The sequence below is a fragment of the Epinephelus moara genome, chromosome 13 (genome assembly GCF_006386435.1).
Source record: "Epinephelus moara isolate mb chromosome 13, YSFRI_EMoa_1.0, whole genome shotgun sequence".
Lineage (NCBI taxonomy): Eukaryota > Metazoa > Chordata > Actinopteri > Perciformes > Serranidae > Epinephelus > Epinephelus moara.
Window position 1 is genome coordinate 16,045,518 of NC_065518.1, and position 19,653 is coordinate 16,065,170.

At 42.8% G+C, this 19,653-nt stretch overlaps 1 protein-coding gene across 22 annotated transcripts in view; it reads left to right on the top strand.

The window, feature by feature from the left end:
* tcf7l2 (transcription factor 7 like 2) overlaps positions 1–19,653 on the top strand; it is a 103,766-nt gene that overhangs the window by 35,651 nt on the left and 48,462 nt on the right. For 14 of the 22 annotated variants that reach the window (XM_050060518.1, XM_050060534.1, XM_050060535.1 and 11 more), the window contains exons 4-5: positions 468–569; positions 10,457–10,516. In XM_050060518.1, the coding sequence (XP_049916475.1) occupies positions 468–569; positions 10,457–10,516 (162 nt within the window). The remainder of the gene's footprint in view (positions 1–467; positions 570–10,456; positions 10,517–19,653) is intronic. The other 8 variants (XM_050060526.1, XM_050060532.1, XM_050060531.1 and 5 more) reach the window with 1 other exon arrangement.

The window sequence follows — 19,653 nt, forward strand, 5'->3', positions numbered from 1 at the left end:
CATTAGGTCATCTGAAAGCCGTGGGCTGTGTACAGTGCTACCTTTAACCTCTGCCCTCCCCCAACTCCAAACTGGTGACTTAATGAAATCCAAAGTCAGTCGTCAGCTACTTTAGAAAAGAAAATAGTTTTAGTGCTTACTGTGAGGGAGCAAGGCTAGTTAAAGAAGAGTTTTGTGCTGTATGATTCTCTAAAAAAATGTGTTATTCAGTTTACACAGCTCCTGTGTGCACCCCTGCTGGACTCTCAGATGCATGCTTGAGGCCATCCTCACCCCATCCACCATCCGCCTTAAGATCTTTATTTGCTTTTCCATGTTTTTGAGTTCTCACACCCTCGTACACCCGTCAAGAAATGTCGTCTCCCTTTTTTTTTTTGTCTTATTTTTAATTTGTCCTTTTTTGGTTTCTGCATTGTTAACATGTTTTGTTTTCTTTCTTTCCATTCTGTTTCCTTTCTGCCATTCAGTACCTACAGATGAAATGGCCCCTGCTAGATGTTCAACAAGGAGGTCTTCAGAGTAGACAAGCACTTAAAGATGCCAGGTCCCCGTCACCGGCACACATCGTTGTAAGTAACACTCCGCCCGGTACTTTTTTTCTTCCTTCACCAGCTCTTCTTCCCTGAGTCATGACAGAGAGACAAACAAACCCTGCTTTCCTCCTCTCATCTGTCCTGAATACGTCCTCAGTGTTACAGCCCTCCTCTCTGTTGGATGTTTTGATTGGAAAAATGCGTATTTGTTTGCATTTAATCACAGTCACTAACACGTCACCCAGTCAGTTGTGTGTAAACTTTTTTTATAAGTGCCATGAGCGTGTTGTGGATCGCAGAAAGTGGAGTTTGTGTCTGTTAGTGAGTGATCAGGAGGCGAGTGGCACCGGGGGCTGCCACTGTGGCAGGTGCAGCAGTTGTTCTTTGGACAGCCACACTGCCTGTAATCCCAGAGAAAATGATAACTCCCGGCCCAGCCTTGCACTGAGCTGGAAGATTATGGAAAACCGCTCTTATTGTTGACAACTTCTTTTTTTTTTTTTTTTCCACGAGAATGAGCTAATGCTGGGCTGCCGTCTTTGAGGGAAGTGTGGGCGTTCCTTCAACATTGATTACCCTATCCATGGAGTTGGAGGAGTAGTCTGGCAGGAGAGTTGGCTGGACAGCCATAGGGGCATACGCTGCACATACACATAACAGAGCATCCACCCCAGGCATGTCAATATCTAAGAGGCAAGCGGCTCTAGAATGAGCTGTTGAATGTGAACTTGGTAGTTCGCTAAAGGCATAAAGTTTTCAGGAGGTCAGCGGAAAGGTTGAACATAGGGAGGTGTACGTATGTGGTCACAGGGTTAGCAAGCCAGGAAAATCAATGAGAGTGGGGATTGAGCAGAATTAGTGAGGTGATCATGAGTGCCCCGGGCCATTATTGGCACAGTTGTTACTTTTTTTTGTTATGGAGCCGTGCATCTTCTACATATCGTTAGGAAAATGAAAAATTTGAAAAATGCATAACGATTTTTTTAGATGGAGAAGCCTTCCAAGTTTGTGTGCTCATGAATACAGTATCTCCTATGGTAATAGTTCAGCGCCGGCGCTAATAATACACGGCTGACCCTTTTTTGTTTATGTGCTCCGTGCAGCAACATGGTTAGCAGTCGTCACGGCTCTGGAGCTCACACAGAAGGTAGCGATGATTTTTTTTATCACACAAATTACACCGTCAAGACACAGTGTCCCTCCGAGTCCCATTTGACATTTGATCAGTTCAGTTAGTTTTATGGTCTGTAATAAATACCATCTCGAACAGTTACTCAAAAGTTGGCAAGCCGAGGCCTCCTTGGTATTTTGCCCATTTAAGTTAAGCACGTCTTAAAATAGCAGGAGTCGACAGGGCTGTTTATTTGAAACAGAAACCTTGTCAAAAGTTGTGTTTAAGACAAAGAGCTCGCGATGACAGCGTTATTCTGAACAAAACAAGCCCGGCTAAGGCCCTCCTTATCTCTCCCTGCGATGCTCATGTTATTTTTATACCAAAGAGTTCAGGGGCCTCTTCTTACTCTGTTATTTTAGGAGACGCTGAGAAAAGAGTCCCAACTCCTATGAAGTCATTAAACTGGTTGTAGGCAGCAAAAGCTGCAGGTAAATACTTGAGGTTTTATCCTGCTATGAGTCATATGGCTGTAAATACTTACCACCTCACATCCACCTAAACTCCTGCTGTACGATTCCCTTTTAAAGGAGGTTTGAGAACAGCAGTAAAGTGTAGTGGATCGGCTCCAACTTATGAGAATGCACCCCTGACGTCACTTTACATACATCTCTGTTGTGATATATTTTCTAATTCAGATTAAGTCGGGTGCTGAAATGATCAATAATTACAGCAGAACACTTTGAGGTTTTATTTTTGGCAAAATGAATTCAGGCATCAATATTTCAGAGTGTACACAGACAGTTGTAATACAAACAGTCAGGCATGCAACACTAACAGGCTTGGAACAAACAGGCAAAGCCAAAACAGAAACTGGCTGTGGGGCAAAAACAAACTTGAAACAACAAAGATGGACAACCAGTCAGATGGAAACAAATAAGCCTCTGCATCGCTGAAGTGCAGATCCATTCACAGCAACACGTCGAATGACTGCACCTATTGAGCCACATGAAAATACAATAGAGAAGTGCGCGTCATGTGATCGATTAGCATGATGTAAAAACAAAAACATGTTGGTTAAAGTAGAGCTGTAACGATTTATCAATTAGCTATCAACCATTAAATTAGTCACCAAGTAATCTGATAATAGATTAATCATTTTGAGTAATTTTTTAAGAAAAAAAAGTCAAAATTCTCTGATTTTAGCTTCTTAAATATGAATATTTTTTGGTTTCTTTACTCGTCTGTGACAGTAAACTGAAAAATCTTTGGGTTGTGGACAAAGCAAAACATATGAGGACGTCATGTTTTGCTTTGGGAAACACTGATGGACGTTTTTCACCATTTTCTGACACTTTATAGACCAAACAACTAATGGATCACTCAAGAAAATAATCCACACATTAATCACCAATTAAATTAATCGTAAATTGCAACCTCAATTAAAAATACTACATAACGCAATCCATCATTGGGTCTCTGTTCGAATTTCAGCACTGAAGAAACAACAGATTTGATTTGCTCGTGATTGAGATCTGACTTTCAGCCTTCAGATGGCAATTTTAGCCCCAACAGAAAATAAAGTTAACAGACTTGTCCAAATTTTAACGGTGTCTTCACAGGGTCAGATAGACAGTTGGATTTGATGATAAAATAACTCAGTATCTGAAACTTTAATGAACCCTCTGGTTTCTTTTCTTTCTTCGGGCTTTTAGTTCTAAACAGGAGACAGAAGCAATAGCAGAATGGGAGCAGTGGGAGCACCATTAAACTGATATTGTGATTAGTACTGACACTGATCAATATGAGAGAATATATTGTAATATTTGTGGTCATATTGCCCGGCCCTGGTGTGATCTGTTTGATAGAGTACACAGGCTGGTAAGATCAGAGGCATTGCAGCATTGCTGCATAGGCACACATCTCGCTGTTAGCACCAAGTGATAAAATTGAATGTGAAACGCAGCTTGTATAGTTGCCGCTCCTGCCATCCCGCTCCAGCATCCACCTCTGACTGAGAAGGAAGTGTGATTGAATGTTTCCCTGGTTTGCATCATACTGGCTGTTCATATAGAAAAGACAGATTACTGTGGACAGCATCGTGAATGCCAATGATAACCCCACACGGACTCCCGCTGGTGTCACTCAATCAGTCAAGCTTCTTTTCTTTCTTTCTTTCTTTCTTTCTTTTTCCTTAACTAGAAGATGTAGGCATGTTCTCGTACGTGATCCCCTTATCAATAAATCGGGCTGTAAACGGTAGTTTCTTTTTGTTTACAAATGCAAAGAACCACTCAGGCACCTTGATCTCTCCCTGGCTGGAGCGCTAGCAGGCTGCATTGGCCGTGATAAGAAGCCGTGGATTGGCTGGCGAGATAACAGCTGACCCTGAGACGGTTGAAACAACAACAGAAAGACAGCGAGAGATGGAGGGAGAGATACAGATGGCTGCAGATAAAGCCTATTAGAAAGTTGTGGCTGAAGAGACGGATGGAAGGGAGATGGACAGGGACAGAGATGCAGACAGACGGTCTCATTTTCTGGCTGGAAGGCTCAGCCGAGGCGGAACGCTGGAGGACCGGCCCGAGAAAAGAGGAAGTGACCTCACGCAGGCTGGTCTTTCTGAGGGCGCGCTGTGTGCCCCTGTTTACTATGCCCTCAAAGGGGGCCACGCAGGACCCTTTGAAGTGCCTGACCACCCCGCAGGCAGCCTCAAAACCTGCCGCCGCTGAACTTTTATGCCATTGGCTGAAAGTTATTCAATATTTATCCACCTATTGATGTGTATTTTTTGAGGGAGAGACTCCAAGAAACATTTTTATGCCTCACACAGCTCCTGAGGGAAAGATCATAAACAGTCCTTGCTTTGTCAACTTGACTTTTATTGTGATGTTTTAATTTGACATTGTGGACTTGAAGAGTCTTTGTGGGTACTTAGCAGGAAGTGGCTTAAAAACTGGTGGCCGAATTTAGGAAGTGGTGTGTGTATGTTTTTTTTTTTTAGACTGTTATTATTGCATTAACCCAGTAACACAACATAACATACCAGATTGTTTTGTGTGTGTGTTGATACCAGTGACTGTATATAAAGATGTACGGCAAGAGTCTGTGCAGTAGCGGTCTTCACCGTGTCAAGTTCCCGCCCATACACCTGTCAGATTAATCATGAGCGGCGCCATTGATCACAGGCACTCAAATGGCACACACAGCTGTCAATCATGTCGTCAAACCCTGTCTTAATAGCATCAAATAACCAATTAAAACCAAACTTATAAGGATGGAGGAGCTGTCATGTCGTCCATCTTTATATACAGTCTTTGCTTCGTAGCATCAACAATAGTGCAGTAAAGGACTCAGCAGGAGCCTGGGCAGATGTTGGTGATGTCATGACATCATTTGGCTGAGCATTATTAAACCGTCTCATCTCACAAGTCGTGTGATCAAACTTTTTTTTTTAAGCTAACCTCCAGATTGCGATATGAAAGCATTGTAAACACAAGTCACTGTTTTTGAATCAAGTTTCTTAATTTCTGGGAATTGGGGCAGAAACATGCAAATGTTAAGAGCATACACACACGCACCAACTTCTTTCCTGACATTCACGTGCATACACACACATACACACGCGCACACACACAGCCTTAGAGTCTAGAGCCTAGCCCTGGTCGAACAATGTCTCCATTGTTTTGTGGGCTTTCACTGGCAGCAGGGGACGGCTGGAGTGTTAACCATTTCCCAACTGCGCCTCGCTGTGTGTTATTGTGTGCGAGTGTGTGTGTGTCAGAGGTAGTGAAGCATGGGCTCAGGGATGAAGAGAGGGAGGGCACTTGCTCCAAGTGTATGGTAATTAGTGTGGAGGAAGTGATGGAATCTGGCCATTTTTATGGCCTGCAAGACCTCCCACCTCAGCCTTTACAACTACTGAACATGCTTATTTTATTCCCATTCAGTCTTGTTTCTCTGAAGAATGTGTACTGGAAAGAGGCAGTGTGAAAAGAGCTGACGTGTTTTTGATATTATAAGAGAGAAAAAAAAAACTTAACAGAACCTCGTCTTAGCCGGGCATTCAGAAAAGACACGCCACAATGACTCTGTGGATCCCAACAATGGGCCAAAGCACTGGACGGGCATGCGACTGCTACTCTAGGTTGGTGTTAGAAAAAGACAGAGCCGGGATCACATTCACCTTCCTTGACCGCGTCTCTGTCCGTTTTAGAGGAATGGGGATAAAGGGGGCTTCCTGTGGTCTGAATGGGCCGTGCACCTGGGCTAAGGCAAACAATTGCCCAGGACTCTGGGATGCCTGGCCTCCTCAGCTGTTAATGAGCAACCCCATGGTCAGCAGGCGCCACCCACACACTGTCCTCAGGCTTTACCTAGAAGGCTTTCTCTATCCTGACTTATGCCGACCTTAAACTGCTCTTTCCCTCTGCATTTCAAGCCTTTTTCCAAATAACCTCTACCCTGCTTTTGTCTTCTTTCTGTGCACGAATTCCTCCGTCCACCCTTAACCTTTGCTGCAAGAGAAAGCTCACATATTTATTTATTGTTGTGGTCACTGTTGGCATGTAGGATTGACAGAACTGACACGTGGAATCTCTGTCTATAAATAAGTTCTCAGTTGAATAACAGGAAGTTTACGGTATCATTAAATATATTAAGGATATCCTCATCAACGTTTTCTACCCCTGATCCAGGCCACAATACTGAGCATCTGCCGATACCGAGTACGGATCTGAAGCTTCCAATTTTCTAGATGATACAGCTACTCGGTGCACACTAAAAGTGCTTCCAAGTAATTAAAATCAATCCAATGTATGTGCTTGACAATTGAATAGCTCTGCAATACATTAAGAAAAGAAATGCTTGCATCCAAGCTGTTCTTTAAGGTTTTTTCCCGAAATACAGTAGAAAATAACAACCTTCTCTTTAGTCTTTTTGGCCTCTAGTCTGGCGCTCTTGAGTAAATTTAGCTCTCTCCCTTTAAGAGAACATCCTGCAGTGTTTGTTGCTTCAGCTCAGTCGCACCTGAGTTAAATGAACAACCTGTATTTCAGTGTCGTCTGTACGTTTCCTGTGCTGATTACATTAATGAATGACTCTTCTTGGCTGTTTGCTCATGGGGCTTTTGTTGCACTTGCAATGCCGTGCTGAATGGTGTTGTCATTGGCTCTCCAGTGTTCTGCATCAGCGGTGAAACACCGTGCGCCATAGATGACAGCAAAACACAAGAGACACTCACACAGAGCTGGAATTTAACAAGTGCACATAAATTAGGCCTCCATATGGCTCAATATAGCCAATTCCGGTAAGTTAAAGGCCTTGATCTGCCTCGATCTTTGAGATTTGATGGTGGCACTCCTAATTTATATTATATACGTATTATATATATATATATATATATATATCTTAAAGCTGCAAAATATGAGGAATATATGCCATAAAGTTGTTGAATATCAAGTGTATTTTTATTCTCCTACCCAGCATAATAGTGGTCCGTACCTGGTCAATATAGCTAGAGGGAATTGTATCTTTTAAGACTGATGGGTCCCCCAATAGATGGTTGCAAAAGGGGACTGTCTGACCAATAATTCTCTGGACAGAATCATGAACTGATGTCCAAAAGTCCTGAATATCACGTTTATAATATTACTTATGACAAACAGATATTAAAGTGTACTCAGTACTGCCTTTCTGTGCTTTCAGTATACTGCTGAAATACCACAAATTGCTTGTTGAAATAAAAAAAGAAAGGAAATTATTTTGAACATTGAACTAAAAACAAAATGCAACAATAAAAAAAGTGATAGTAACATTTTAAATTGCATTTTTCCGCTTGCACTCTTTCAGCTGACTCAAAAAATCCCTGAGTGCAATGTCACAGTTCTTCGTGATGTGTTTATCATGCAAGTTGACATCTCAGTGACGATAAAAAAGATATATCATTGCGATAGATATTTTGATTTACATATACCGTCCGTGATTGAAGCTTTTATCCGTATCGCCCAGTTCTTTTTGGCCCGCCATCCCGACCTCAGATACAGGCCTTTGTGTCTGTCAGCTGTCTCTCGCCGTCTCTCCAGACAAGACGTTTGTTCGAATGGTCACGCTTACATCATCGGCTCGGGCCAAAATCTGAGACGTTGCGTCAGGCCCCGGGAACAGTGACAAAGAAAATGAGAGCACCTCAGTCATTGTATCTGTCCGGCAGTCTGGACGGCGGCTTGTTCCACAGACAATCCACTCAGTGTTGGCTTAGTCAGCAACAAAACCACAACAATGACAGAAGAGTCTCGTCGCTACTTTATGGACTCAACAGAACACCTTTTAAATTAAAGGTCCCTTAATTAAATTGCTAAGAGGGTCCGTTAGGTTAAATAATGATGTTAACTGACTGACCAGAATTTGTGTATGTTGACTGTGCGAAGGATATCGTCGAGGATCCTCTTCTTTGCACCATTTTATTGTAGGAAATGTGAACAGCAGCTTCTTGTATTGTCTCTGTGTGTTTCTCTGTGTGTGTGAATAGCTCTAGGGCCGTTGCCGTCTCTTTTCCTCGTTGTGGTATTTGACCGATAAATAACCCCTGTGAACGTAAGCTACCACAGGGAACGTGTGACTCTATGTTGGACATGCACATTTAAAAGAAAAATACATATTTGTTTCTCTAAGTGTGTGTGTGAGTGAGTGTGTTTCACCAGTAACCACAGTGCTCACTGTCTAGCTGTTATGAAAAGTTATCTAGCTGGCCCCAGGGTCAAGCACAAGTACAAATAGAACCCAGTGATCTTGCTGCAGTGAAAGCGACCTGCACAGTAGCTTTTAGGTGCTGGAGCCCTTCAGTAAACTAAAGGCCCTGTTGCTTTTCTCTGCATGTTCTGAGGCTTCCACTAGCATGTCCTTTCTTCCTTAGGAAATCAATAACTCCCTTTCCCTATTTTCTTCTTCTTTCTTCCTCTACCTGTCCTCTGTCATCCCCTGACATCTCTCAAAGAGATGCGAGATCTGAATTTTTGCTCCTAGGAGCAGTAGGTACAAATCTGCCAGGTTAACCTCTGAATCCATCCTCCCCCTCGAAAGAAACTTGTGTTTGAACAGCTAGTAAGACTAGGCAGTTCACCACTCCAATTTTAGTGCACACAGTGAAGGGATAAAAATAGCAGACATGGCTGCTCTGGGGACCCGTAGTCAGCATACTTTACTTTTATTTACTTTATAATTGTACTTTTAACTATCGATACATCGATGTGGATCGATATGTTGAATCAGAGATCAATATTCCGTTATTATTAATGCAAATTTCATCTATAACCCTTTAAAATTAGAAGTCCATCGTCATCATATCGTTACGTTACGTTACGTTACCATACGTTAGGTGCAAACACTGTGGCTGATGGATTCCAAAATCTACCAGCCACTCTATGGATTACAGTTTTTTATTGGCTCGTTAGTGAAGCAAATGTAGCAGCCACTTGCATATTTCACCGGCATTCGTCTGGTGGATGGTGTGGATTTCCAACTCTGAGTGCAAACGTAGTGACTGTGCAATGGCGCCGGTACTTCCCATAATCCGATATCAATCTAAAGTAAAAGCAATAACAGCTAGAACATTCATTATTTTTGCGTCAGAAAGCCAAGGCTTCTGTCCTCTGTGTCATCATGTTATACACATGTGATGACGTCATTACGTTACGTTATGTGCAGTGCAAAAAACACGATGAAAAACACATGTTGGCGCGAGTGGAATGAATGATAAAACTATTAAAATGCCTTTGCATACTGCTCATAAAATGGGGCAGATCTCAAAAACTAAACACTGCACATAGTTCAAATAATTTACGGAGTGTTAAGATGTACTCTGCTCATGTTTATACTGTAAGAAATCTTTTGGATAAATATGTTTTGTGAGTTTATTTTGTAAAAGTTTGTGAAAAATAAGGCAGTTTTAAAAAAAAAATTAAATAATATTATTAATTAAAAGGAATATGCAGCATTTGAAGATGCTCCAAGAGTAAAACATCAAAGTAAGCAAAAATATCAATGTAGGCACTGGCGGCATTGCTATTGCACAGTTCAAAAGGTTAAGATATACCTTTATTTTGAAATTCCCATGGCATGTTCAACATCCAGACAGTGCTAGCGACCTAACGCCAAGTGGATAATCTGTCAAGAAAAAGACAATTAGGATATTTATTGACTTATATCATCGAATCTAAATCAAATTGTGGAATGCTTTGTGATATCAGTGAATATCGAATTGTTGTCCAAAGAATCGATATCATATCGTGATGACACTTGTAATTCACCTGCTTTATACCGCTCTAACATCGAGAAAAACATGACCTCGGCACTCTCATAATATGTAGAACTTTGTGTTGACAGTGGATCCCCAGACCAGCTGACTCCTCCTGACCGTGTGAAGGTGTGCGTGCCGAGGATGTTCTACCAAAGCGAAATATTGTTTTAACAACCAGCCAGCCAGTACCAACAGCCGTGTAACCAGAGCAGAGCCAGTGTTCTCCCGTTCAATCTGTGTAAGATTAGTAATAACGGGGCCGAACATGCACCCAGGAGAAAGCTGAGCCAGCAGAGACGAGCTAGTAGTTTAAATAACTCAAAAGCCAGGGGATGCATTATTTCCAGGGAGAACACGTTTCTTTTGCATAAAACCTGGCCGGCTGGGATTGTGTACAGATGTATGTGTGTGTGTGTGTGTGTGTGTGTGAGAGAGAGAGAGAGAGAGAGAGCACGGAGGAGAGATGGAGAGCTGATATAATTGTGTGACTTGGGAACGTCCATCTTTGCCTTTCAGGGGCCCTTCTGCTGGGAATTCCCCGGACAGTCAGATCTGAGCCTTCACCAATTTCATTTGGTGAGAGACCTTTGAATTCCAAAAATATCTTGTTGGATTTTTTTGGCTGATTCCACACGCAAATTAACCACTGATGATTTAAAAACAAAAATAATGAATGAATAACCTAAATTCTGGTGATGATGATGATGATGATGATGATGATGATGATAATCATGCTGTGTTGTGCTTTGTGCTGTAATTCAGTGCTGCTGCTTTGTTGCTGGTGTGCTTCTGATTGTCTCAAATGTCAATCCAGGTGATGGGATGGGATATTTTGGGTGTTTTAAAAGTGCTTACTTAAAATTTTAAACACCAAACAGAGGCTGTCCATCTTCACAGGGTAGTAGAGGTGTTTACTTTATCTTCTGTTTGGCTTTTAACTCTTTTCTGTGTTGTAAGGATTCTGTTTGCCTTCTTTATTTGTCTTATGACTAACCGGCCTCAGTTTCTGGATTGTTCTGGTGTAATGACAACATCCTTTTTAGCTTCACTGTGGATGCATTTGGTTTGAATTAGGCCACAGTCCGCCGGCAGGAGAAGGGAGTCTTTCTGTTTTGTTTGTATTGCTTCGAGAAGCTGTTTTGCTGTCTTTATTAACAGCATCTGGGTCCCAATGCAAGACAGAGATACACACAGAGCAATAGCACACACTGTTGTTAGATGGCCTAACCTGACCGTGGCATTAGTAGAGACTCCTGTGTCGTTGTCCTGCAACTTTCATCACACAAAACCCCTTCAATACGAGCCTGTGATTTTAAAGAAAGTTGGATCCATAATGTAAACTTAGTCTTGATGTGATGGTGGAGCTGACACGCTGAGGACATCAGTAAGTCTTGTTTTGGTTTGCTTCAGTCAGGCTGTGTGAAGTTGGATAGACGCTGGCATTACGAAGCCCAGAGGACGACTTATTAATCTCCTCTGAGGCGACCGTGGCTCTGTGGATTGCCTTCTTGAATTGTTTGACTAATCAATTGCTTTTTGATTTCGCACACGCCACAGGGCCTTTGTTGCCAGTAAATAACACGAGTCCAAAAAAAAAAAAAAAAAAAAGGAAGGTTTATTGTGCAAATAGCTATAAATATGTTGGTATAGTCTACTAGGATTTTAAAAAAACATTCCTCTCACCGTGTCAACTTGCTGCCTGCCTCCCCTCCCTCTCTTATACAAGCGTCTTTGCTAGAACTTGTTTGACAAGGTCTGGCAGGATCACTGTTGGGTGTGCCTGTCTTTCTGCTTGTGTGTGTGTCTTACAAACACACCTTTGTCTACACTAGCGTATGTGTAGTATCGCCGTGTCTAAGGTGTGACTTGAGTTTTAGATGACAGCTAGTCGGAGCTGGGTCAGGTCAGGTTATAACTTTCATGTGTTTGCATACAACAACAACATGAACTCGTTTAACCCAGAGATGTGACTCGCAGGCCGGATACTGAGCAAGAGGATTTAAAAAAAAACAAAAAACTTTTTAGAGAGATGTTGTAAGTGGGATTTGGTCCAGAGTTCATTCGCACAAAGAACTGGGATCAAGGTTCAGAAGTGATATTGATAAATAATCTAATTTATGATGAACCACTCCTAACAGAGCCGACAGGCGAGTGCACTCATCTTTGACAAATCTCCCTGGATAGCGCGATCGCCCGGCTCCGTTCTGCGGCCGGCCTGGTGAGCGACAACAGACTCAGCAGCTCCCCTACGCTACTGTATTAACACTGGAGGCCGTTTCACAGGGAAACTTGTTTTGACAGAACTCCAGGTGCCTCATTGTTGGGGCTGGCATGGTTCAACAGATTTACCAATTAGCACTGGGCTGAGGGCACAGGAAGGGTGGGAGTGGAGGAGAGGGGAGGGAAGAAATGAAGCTGGGGGAGGAGGAGGAGGGAGAATGGATGAGGCGGATTTGGCCACAGTGATGGAATGAGGTTTTGAGTGAGAGGTGCTGGTAGGGGAAGGTGTGGAGAGGAGGGGAGAGGAGGGGAGGGGGGTTGTGACCATACGGAGGCAGGCTGGAGTAAGGCGATCCGTGACCTCGTTTTTTTTTCCCCAGCAGCAGTATGGAAGGGGCTGAGGTTTGAGTCGAGCCACAAAGAGGAGGGGAACTATATAGAAAGAAAGAAGAAGGGGGCAGCTGAGGAACACCGTTAATACATGACAACTTTTTTTCCCTCAACATCCACCTTATCGCAGCTGAAATTCTTCGTCCTGCTTCTCTCAATGAAGCATATTTTAGCTAATTTATTATAGATAAACTCCTGACACTTGATTCTGTTGTTATGCGTTGCTAACACACATCCGTCTGCAGGAGCGCCGGGTTTGTTTTCGCTGCAAGTCCCCCTTGGCTTGCTGTTCTCACTCCGGTACGAGGCAGAATTGTGTGGGATTAAACACAATGTTATTACTCTCACTAACCCTCTTTGTTATTCCTCAGAAATGTCTGCTCCTTTTTCCAGGAAGTTTGGAAGTGAACTTTTGAGAACGGGGTGAAGCGATTTAGTGAATATCCCAGGGGTGGCCTGCAGAATTTAGAGTAGTTTTTGCCTCTTGAGTGTTGTGACACTGGTACACGCGTATTGTAGCATGCATGTACTGTAGGTACATGAGCACCGTGAAATCACCGCCCTTTGTTTAGTCGAAAAATAAAAAAGAAGGGGGGAGCTGGAAATATGTAACAACTGAGGGTGTGTTTGCAATATTGTGCCTCGTTCAAGCTGACAGCTTTTTTGAAGTTGAGAAAAGTTTCACTTTTTTAGAGGAGCGCGCTTTTTTGTGTGTGTGTGTATATTTGAGTCGACCAATCACAACAAAGAAAAGTCAGGCTTTCTGTATGTGTAGGAAGCTGTCAGTTTACTACAACAACCAGACTTAAAACTGTGGTAGAGGAGGAGAAGTTGGGGGGGTGGCTGTTTGTCTGATCTTTTAGTCTGTAGGCAGTGCAGGGGATGTCTTGTTTGAGTCACTGTTCAATATCAGGGACAGAAGTGAAGCTCATGGCAGCCACGCTTTCACCAGTGACCTTGCCTCAATCTTTGTAAATGCTTCCAACATTTTCTGTTTTCCTATAATCACTGAGCAAGACTAAATTCATTAGCACTGGGAATGCTTTTAAATAAATATTTGGGCTTTAACACTCAAAGCTTAGATATTTATACTGGGCTTTACCAGTGCTGACACCCAGATCTCGTGGGCGACAAGGGCAGTGCTAAGATAAATTAAGACAATAGTGTTCAAGGATTCATCTATTCCTAGGTGCCACATGCACCTCAACGTATGAGTGGGCAATATGGCCCAAACTTTCTATCACTGTATATGTAATGGTTTAAAATTACAATGCAGTGCTTCATCACATTTGGAACTTCCATTCAAACAAAAAATTACTACCTCACATTAGAGTTGGGTATCAAACTCAGTACTTTTAAGGGTACTACCGTAGTACGTGGGTACTACCGATTCCCGTTAAATCAATCAGTGCCAGTTTTTGGTACCTGAGATCTCATCTGCTTGTTCAAAAATTACGTTCTTTGTTCATACCGAAAGAGTGAAGTACTGAAAAAAGGTATCGTTGGGTACTGGTACCGAATTCCAGGTACCGGCACTGGTTCAAATGTGAACGGTACCCAACCCTACCTCACATGAGACGACACTTGGTTTGAAACAAAAACTCAATACCGTAAAACTCGAATTCTCTCGAAATGGAAGGTTCCTGAGAACAATAATTTCAAGTGTTACAGGTTTCTGTGTTTTTAACTTCACTCTCCTCCTCCATGTTTGCCGAAATCCTGTTACCTTGCGACGCAGATTGATTCATGAGATCATGCGAGACTCCAGCCCTGATTTGCGGCATAGTCTGCCCCAAATAGCTCCCACCATAGAAACGATATTGCAAAATCTTCACCAGTGGACTCATTTCTACTGTAGCATGGTATATGTCGTCATATCGTCCAACCCTACCTCAAAGCAGTCGATATTAGAAAAGCAATCCCCAGACTGTCATGGCAACAACTGGAGGATGGAGGGCTTTTGTCAATGGTCAGTGTTCCTCAGGGAATACAAAGGCCGAATTAAGTAAGGCAGTAAGTACAGTGTATACCATCCTACTCTACCTCAAAGCAATCAATAATCATAAAAGCAATCAATAATCAAACTACAAAACATGTTTTTAGGGATGCACCAAACAACTTACCGCTATGTCTTTAATTACAAGCTCCAGATCACTGCGCGACTGCATGAATCTCACTGGTTTTGTAATGACTTAGCGTTGAGCGATCCCACAATTGCTATGGTGACTGCCTGTTGTCTCCATATGTACAAGCAGCTTGTGATTGAGAGTGATGGAGACAGCTTTTTGGGCAGGGAGAGAAGACTGGGGACTAGAGTGCGGAAGGATCGGAGGGGGGAGAATATGAGGCCCCGCCAAATTCCCCAAAGAACAATTTACAGTTATGGATGAATACACTGTCACAGTCAAATTTTAACTCCGTGGATGTGTGTGTGCGCGTGTGTGTTGAAGACAGTGGAATGCTGAGTGATTCCAGAGAGCACTTAAGCTGCCTTGAATTCAGTTTTCTGTTCCCGCCCGCGTTATAACAGGAGAGGGGCTTTTCTTTGGAGTTTGCAAGGGTAAACACTGGGTATCTGCTTTCTGAGTCATTTAGCATCGTCCTCTGTCACCTTCCTCATATATTCTAAACAGTGTTTTCAGGTTTGTCGGGCCAGCCTGAACGAGACTAACCCCCCAATTTATTTGATTTTGTTCCTCTTGGCAGTTCCACTGAAGACCTATCTGAACTTTTCTTGGATTTGTTTGGCTCCGGTTTTGATGTGCGTGTTGTTATTTTTTTTCTTCTCCGTCTTCCAAGTGTGTGTAGTCGACGGTGCCTGAGTGCCAGGCCCTGCTTTTGTCTCGGCCCAGGGAAGGAATTTGATGTGAGACTTATTTTCCTACCCAGTCAGTTTCTTTGAGCGTCCCCCCCTCCCTTCCTCTGTTCCTGCTTTTTTTGTTTTTGTTTTGTTTTTTCTAATAGTCCTGGAAGTTTGGGACACTTCTTTGAGGCAGGTGATGCTGCGATTTGACTGCTCTCGCATACCTGTGCAGGTGTGCACACGCATTTATTTATCCAGCCTCTCCAAAAAATGTACTCTAATTGAACGGGCTGTTAAAACGTCACCGAAATCAGTCATGTAATAGCAGGAGCGAAGTGTGATGGGGTGAAAAGGAGACCTGGATTCCATGAGATTAAGGAGGATCATCATACTAGACGTTTTGGATGAAGGCAGAGATGGCTCAATCCTGACGGTATACGGGGTGTTTTTCACCGGAGAGAAGTCTAAACTAATGTGTCAGACCACTTTTTCTCATCAGCGAGATGTGATATAGCATTGGCCAGACGTCGCCTGCGAAAAGATGCAGAGAATTGCATGCTGGGAAAAGAATAAACAAGCCTGTCACCAAAGTTGGGAAGAATCCTTAGTGCAGCGCTACTGTCAAAAAGCAGCTTCCATTTCATACATTATTAACATTACCTAAACGCATTATTTGTGTATTTATTCATTCATTTGTCTTGTTAACATCCTCCTGGAGTAAGATAAACAGCACGGCCAGACTGGCTGTGTGACAGTTGTGTGTGAGATTTGAATAAAAAGCCCGGCAGCGTGATTGGAGTGAGACAGGAGCGGATTCTATGGACACCAGACTTCCTCTCCAGGCTCATTAAGGGACAGCAAGGCGATGATGTCGAATCGGCGCGCACTTTACCGGCCTGCCTTTTTCTTTGAACAGCGTCGCCCTCTTATCTGCAACATGCTCTGTTCCTCCATAACAAGACGCTCCCACTCCCATGCACACACACGCTCTGTCTGTCTCTCTCCCTCTCTGGCGCGCGCGCACACACACATTCTGCCTACATACACACTCTTCATACTTATTTAGTTTGTGTAGACAGAAAACTCTTAAGTATGTGGCTTGTCCACAGAATTTTGGCAGCTTTTGTTGTATTTTCTCCTACGCTATCGAAAAAGCCTGGTACTTGGTTTTTTTTTTTTTTTGTTCTTTTTTTTCTGCACAGACATCACAAATGGATATTTTAATTGGAACTTTTGGCACTGTCTCCATCTTGTGTTGGAATGGCAGACAAGTGAGTGGCTGGCGAGGGCCGGGGCCGGGCTGATTGGTGTGTAGCGAGGCGTGCCTAAATCAACTGGCAGCATGAATAGCTCGCTTGATTCTCACTGGCATTCACTGGAATCCATTGCAGTTTTTTTTAAAACAAGATTCTTTCTTTGGATAAAGTGCGGAATAACCAACAAGCGGAGAGAGAATACCTCCTGCTTCCTTGAAGCATGACTTCCTTTTTGTTTCGTCGGTGCAGTTTACTTGCCTTTATGCCAACTCACTTTCTGGTGCTTTTGTAATGTCAGAATAAAATGGCCAACCAGTGTTGTTGCTGTATTCCAGCCACAGATTTCATTCACTTCACAGCTTCATATGAAGGTTTTGAAATGTTAATGTGCTCATGATAATGGAAATAATCACGTTACCATAATGAATTATCATTGCACCCTTGATGTTTTTATTTTACAGTCTACTAACTCAAAGCAAGTGGTAAGCCTGGTGGGATTAGTGGAGAATAACAAAAACTGATGGAATCAACCCTGAAGATAATTTGAAATATCTGCTTTTTGAAGTGACATTCAGTCTGCAGACTATGTGGCAGAGTTACTCATGACTCCGTTCTGCATCATTGTGTTTGGATGTCTTAAGCTGTTGCGGGGGCTTTAAGACACAAGCAGACTTCTCATATGAATTCAAGACAGTGTCCAGAGATGGAAGAGCTTCACTTTCACACACGTAGCACACGACAGGAGATTGTCCTAGATTAGATTGGACATTGTCCACCTACTGGATATACTCTGTTTATTTCAGGTGAGGGTGGTGCCTGGGTAGAGTGTGCAGAAGGCAGGACAGGACATGGAATACACCAGGGTCATGTAGCTGAATCATAATTTGGTCATAAATAACCAAGTGATCTGATATTCTGTCTGATGATATCGGCTTTGGATGTCACAAACAAAAGTTTCCAAATCTTTTTGTCTTTCCAGGTAGTCAGTTTTGTCGCCATCTTTGTGTAGATGACCCGTCTTATTTACCTGCGTGTGTTTGCTTTCGTCTGCGTAATAGAAGCATCATCAACACCCCACACTCGCTGTGGATTCTCTGGATAATTACCTACTCCATTCACACATGTGCTCAATTGGACATTTTGTGGACTTTTGTACTACAGAGCTGGCAGGGTAAAGTCTGTTTAATATCCGATCCAACTGATTCAGACATTTGCGTTCTCAAATACAGCTCCTCTGGGTAATGTCGGGATAATTTCAGGTTTGGAACGCATGTGTGAAAGGAGCTATAGTGATGTCAAACGAGGGACTTTGTGCACCTTCAAGTTCAAGCATGAGGACTAAATTAAATGAATCAAAGCGAGCTGATAGAACGTGCTTGAATGTGATGCGACAGAGGTAGAAACCTGGGCAAATGGTACATTTTATTCCTTTTTCTGTGGTTGATATACGATACCTTAATATAAAATCATATATGAAAAGACTGCACCTACTATTTCTGTGGAGGACATCATCAGCAATAATTCAGTGGGTCTTATTCAACTACCTTTTTTGGAATTTTCAGGAATAACCCACTTCCTGTACTCAGGGAATTGCAAGTAAATAGATCACCAACCCCAAATGACATGTTGTGCCTGACTCCTGCTCCAGCGAAAGCTCACTCTGGCTTCGCTGCAGCAACTAATGCAAACCACATGCTCGAGCTGCGCATCTGCATAAGTACACACCTGTTTAAACTGTGGACAGTCTTTTACCTCAAACAGTAAATTCAGGCACACTCACGCCAGAGGCGAAGCAGCTGCGGAGCCGGGTCAGGTTGGAGTCATTGTAATCCTCCTTGACATAATGTCGTCCTTGTGTTTGGCTGGGAGTGTGTGTTTGTGTGTGTGCGTGGAGGGGAGAGACTTGGGGAACGATATCGTGTGTGTGCAGGTGGGGTTGTGTGATCTGTATACTCACATACAAATAAGTGGTTCTGTGTGTATGTGTGTGTATATGTGTGTGTGGTGTGGTGGGCCTTTCTCTTCGGGCTGGTAGTCAGTGCTGTGTAATTACCTGGCTGTCTGCCACCGAGCCCCACTGGAGCAGAGACAGAAGTGGAGCTGTGTCTTACACAACGCAACGCAGCAGCCCGTCTGAACCACTGGCCCAGAGTTTGTTCAGCTTGGAGTCTGGACACAACATGGGATCTCTTGAGAAGCAGGCGAGGTCAGGGGAGATTTCTGAAGTCCAACGAATCAAAATGTATATTCTTGGATATATCATTTAGGAAAAAAAATAGCTCTGAAATCCTCACTTCGATGTAGGTCAGGTTTACTTACATAGCACATTTCAGTGTTTCTCACAGGCTTGAAACATACCAGTACAGGAGGCGTAGTGTGAGGGAAGATTGTCCACTTGTTCATCGATAGTGGATGATATCGTTCTCTCCTTCGGATAAAAAGATAAACACAAAAAAAGGTTAAATTGGGTCACCACTTTGGTGGCTGTTAATATACCTGAGCGGTCTGCCCATGTAAAGTTAATGTGTGGGGAACACTGTATTTAATATGACATGTGTGGACTTAGGATGTTTAATATAATACATTTGGAGCCACTGTCATGTTTTTGAAGAAGAGAAAACAGAAATATACAACACTTAAATTTATTAAAATCCTTGCTGTGGTGCTATTAGGCTGTGGTGCACAAAATGGTATTACAAGTTCCCAAATCTCAAGGTGGCATTCTTAAATTGTCTGTCATGTCCAAAAACCCCAAATGTATACAATATAAGATATAAAACAAAAAGGCAGCTAATTTTCACAGTGGAAGTGTCCGAAAAAATGCATATTTGCTTTATGAATGACTAAAACAGTTAATAATTAAAACTGTTGATCAGTTTTTCATTGACTAATTGATTTATAGAGGAATTATTTTAAGCTGAAGTCAGCACAGGGCCACAGGCCAGAGTATGTTGTGAAATGCTGCTCTGCTGCCACAGGGTAGAAATCTCTTAACTGACAGACACAGACGGAAACAGAGCCAGCCAATCAGATGCCAGCAGAAG